The following is a 4,006-nucleotide window of genomic DNA, read 5'->3' on the forward strand; positions in this document are numbered from 1 at the left end:
TTTTTGTATATCTGTTTTATGATGCAAAGATATTTTATTTTAAGCACCCAACTGGTTAATGAAAGGCCTAATTTTCTCATAAACTGCATGTTTTATTTTAAAATTCAGATTATTTAATAAACTGATTAAGACAATGTAAAAGACAGAATGAGTGGGCCATATGTTGATCACCTAGAGTCCTGATTGGCCGTAATTTAAACCCTAACAGCCCCAATTCCAGAAACACATTAAATTTCTTTAATGTTACAAGTATATTATCATTTTTGAGAAGTATTTTGTCAGAGATACCCATTATTGCCCACATATCTTCTGCAAATACACTGGCTACTTTTATAATTACAAAGGTGGCCAAGTCTTCTATAAACATCAGCATTTTACACGGGCAAAAGCAGTTAATAAAAATCAATTCACTTCTCATAAGCCAAATGTGCTTGTATTTAACCCCACTCCAAAAACATATACGTTTTGATGTGTTGATTGTGGTCTACCTTAAATATAAAATGATATCTACAGACACTGTTGCAGAGTTATCATTAAAACTATAGATTGACACTTTCGAAGCAAGCAGAGAACTGTTCTGTCAGTGTTTCCTTCACTGAATCCTGACTTTCGCTGCTCTGTTACACCTTCTGGCTGAACACTGATATGTCATGGTTTATAACTGTAAAGGTATCCTAGCTGTGAGTTTAAAAATTGATCTGCACAAAAGAAATTAAAAAACTTTATATACAATAAATTTGTTTTTAAAAATACAAAAATAACATCTGTCACCTTTGACATGCTGACAATTTGACAAATATACACATGCAGGAGAAAAGTTCTGATTTAGTCATCTGGGCAGCTGAAGCCTGGCTATTTCAAACATGATGAACACCCTGCCATTGAGTTTTACACTGACAGAGATGTGTATTCAAAATATTTCATATACTAAACACTGTGATAATCTCTGCATGTATAAATACCAGTTATAATAGTTAGTGTACTACTTGATTAAAAGTATGTCTTTACCTAATATTAAGTGCACTAAAAACTACAACCGTTCAATAATCTACGACCTTATATAAAGAAATCCGAAATGTACAAAATATGACTATAAAAGGAACAATTGCCACCCACGCACGCCACACTCCACTCACCTACACCACACATCACACGCACGCCACACCCCACACACGCACATCACGCCCAGCACGTAACACCCACGCACACCAAGTCCAATATGCCCCACCCATGTACGCCACGCTCCACTCACGCACACTACACACCACACCCACCACGCCCGACCCACGTACACTACACCCCACGCATGCACACCACGCACAGTGCACACACCACGCCCAATACGTCCTACCCATGCACATCACGCTCACCATTCCCCACCACATGCTCCTACCTCACAAGCACTGCTGGAGCCCCGCCCACTCATGTTGCACCTGCCGCCCCGCCAGGGCCCTCTCAAGGTGACATCACTGAGCTCGGCCCACGCCACCTGCAGCTGCTTAGCGTGGCCGACTCCACGTGTCGGCCTGCAGCACCGCTGCAGCCAGAGGCACTCTCAGGTTATGGCACCAGTTTCTCCTGAAGCCCATAGAATTTCCACTGACCTTAGCTCCACATGCAAAGGTGACACATATTGGAAAAATCCTGCTGTAGACATCTTGGGGGGAAAAAAAATTATTCGATTTTTTAGAAGCCTGTCCTACAATTCCAAGGAAAATTTCCTGGAGAATATACACAAAGGACATGTAAGGATGCAGACTCTTATATGGAACATCTTCAAGGCAGAGAAGAGGATACCTACTGAGTTGAGGGGAGGGTGAAGAGGAGACTCAAGCAAAAGAAGAAAGGTCACATGAAGACTGTGGGAATAGCTAGTAAAAATACATTTTTTAGGGGCCTCCCTGTCCCTGGTGGCTAAAGGGTTTGTTAAGCACCGCGCTTTGAAGCAATCCTCAGTCTCTGCAGCATGAGTTCGATCTTCGGCGGCCGGCCAGGGAGCTACCCACATGGCACAGCAGACCTCTTTTGTCTCACCCGCTGCTCCCCTCAGCAGTGTATTTCGGACAGTCTGCCTGTTCTGTTCCCTGCTCTGTCTCTGAATCAAACTGAAACATCAACTCTTCCTAGGTTTCAAGCATGCCGACCTTCAGACCAGAACTGGGAATTGTCAGTCTTCAAAAATCATTTTCGTGAAAGTCGCCTTCCTGGAAGAATTTGGGAAACATGTTCTTAAGATGTGTACTCAGACTTGCCTGACCCCTTCTGCCCCCATCCTGCAGTTCCCCACCAGAAGGTGCCTTAGACTTGTTGCAGCTTTTGGGCCTCAGTGGCCCCGTTTTGGGCCAACCTTGTTTGTCTGGGCACTTACCCTGGGGGAGATGGGTAACATTGGGTGTTTAATTGGAAACTATTTTAAGTATATTCTTTCCCTCCTCTGCTCCATTGCATCCTAATTGTATTAAAGTTCTTTCCTATCAAAAAAAAAAAAAAAAAGTAAGGAACAAGTACTGCCATGCAAAATTTTAAACTAAAAACTGCATAGAAATGCAATTTTAGAAGGCAAACCCAAATTACATAACACTCAAGATAAAAAGGTCCGCAGTGAGCTCAACCAATACAATGCTTGCAAGGATTTAAAAAAAGGAAATACATTCTCTGCTGGTATAATGGGATAAATCAGATCCTTAAATCCATGGAACAAGTCATCTGTCCTGTCTCTCAAGAAATTAGCTCTTTAACAGTTGTTTTTATGAAATCTTTTCTTTCAGTTAAATCATAAGCGGGATAATTTTCATAAACCTCTTCGCAAACCTGCTTCATTGTGACTTCCTCCCAGTTAGTGTTGGCCAGTAATTTCTTTACCGTTTCTTTCAACTCTTCATCTGTAGGAGGTTTCTTCAATTTTTTAATTAAAGGTTCATCATCTGAACTATCCTCAGATTCACTTTCTTTTTTGGAACAGTTTTGATTCTTCTTGGTGGTGCTGCTATCCGCCTTCTTTACATTAGCACTTTTTACAGATTTTTTACTTTTCGGAGTGGCTTTCTGTTTAGGTTTCTCCTTTTTAGATGTCTTTTTTTGGTGGCTCCTCTTCACTTTCTTTATCTTCATCATCTGAAGACTCTGTCTTGGTTTTCTTTTCATCTTCATCACTGCTAGATTCATCCGACAGAATTTCAGGACATTTGGTTCGTTTACTTTTCCTTGCCATTCCAGAACTCTTCCGTTCCTTTTTGTTGCTTTTGCTAGAAGTTTTTTCAGATGTTGGTAATGGTTTGCCAGAAGGCTTTGGACGCATTCAGAAATTCAAGATCCTCTTCACCAATTCACTGTTTACACCTGATCGCTCCAAATCAAGGACTTCGCAGATGCTCTTTAACACGGAATTTCTAATTTTTTTCAACATCTCTTCCTTCTTTTTACATTGGATACTTCCTTTTTCAAATGGAAAGCCACTGACCCGACCCACATTCTTCTTTAACGAGGACACTGTGCCTGGTCTGCTGTAAAGCAGTTTATGCAGATTTCTAAATTCATCTGTTTTCTTTTTACTGAGAAAGAAATGTATCCTTTCCATTTCACAAAGATTTTGCCCCTTTCCTTGTGCAACTGTAAATGGCTCTCTTTGTGAAGAAGAGACTTGCACTGTCAGCCTTTCTACTTTCTTCTTTTCCCTCTTGCCTTCCACAATGAGACTCTTTTCTTTTTCTTCCTCCTCCTCGTCCTCACTTTCCTCTTTCGGGTCCGGCAATTCGGGTTCCTTCTTGGACGCGGACTGGGCGGGCGCGCCCTGCGGGCGGGAGGAAGCCGCCGTCTGGGGCCTCCGGGCGGGACGGGGCGGCCCCAGGACTCGGGGGCCCGGGGACCGGCGGGAAAACCCATCCACAAGTTGCCTCCGGGCAGCCCCGGCCGGCGGCCCCTCCGCTCCGCCCCTGTAGAAGCTTTTTTGTTTGATGTGCTTCCGTTGGTTTAATTTGCTTTTGTTTCCTTGGAGCACAGAAGACAT

The 4,006-nt window shown here is 42.7% G+C and overlaps 1 protein-coding gene across 1 annotated transcript; it reads right to left on the reverse strand.

Annotated features, from left to right (window-relative positions):
* Positions 1–2,718: 2,718 nt before the first annotated feature.
* Positions 2,719–4,006, reverse strand: LOC311188242 (protein DEK-like; the record flags this gene model as incomplete). Its single annotated transcript, XM_084259388.1, is given in 3 exon segments — positions 2,719–3,078; positions 3,080–3,298; positions 3,302–4,006. Coding segments are annotated over 3 exon segments (1,284 nt in total).

Source organism: Talpa europaea, assembly GCF_964194135.1.
Source record: "Talpa europaea genome assembly, chromosome: 2".
NCBI classification, from domain to species: Eukaryota; Metazoa; Chordata; class Mammalia; order Eulipotyphla; family Talpidae; genus Talpa; species Talpa europaea.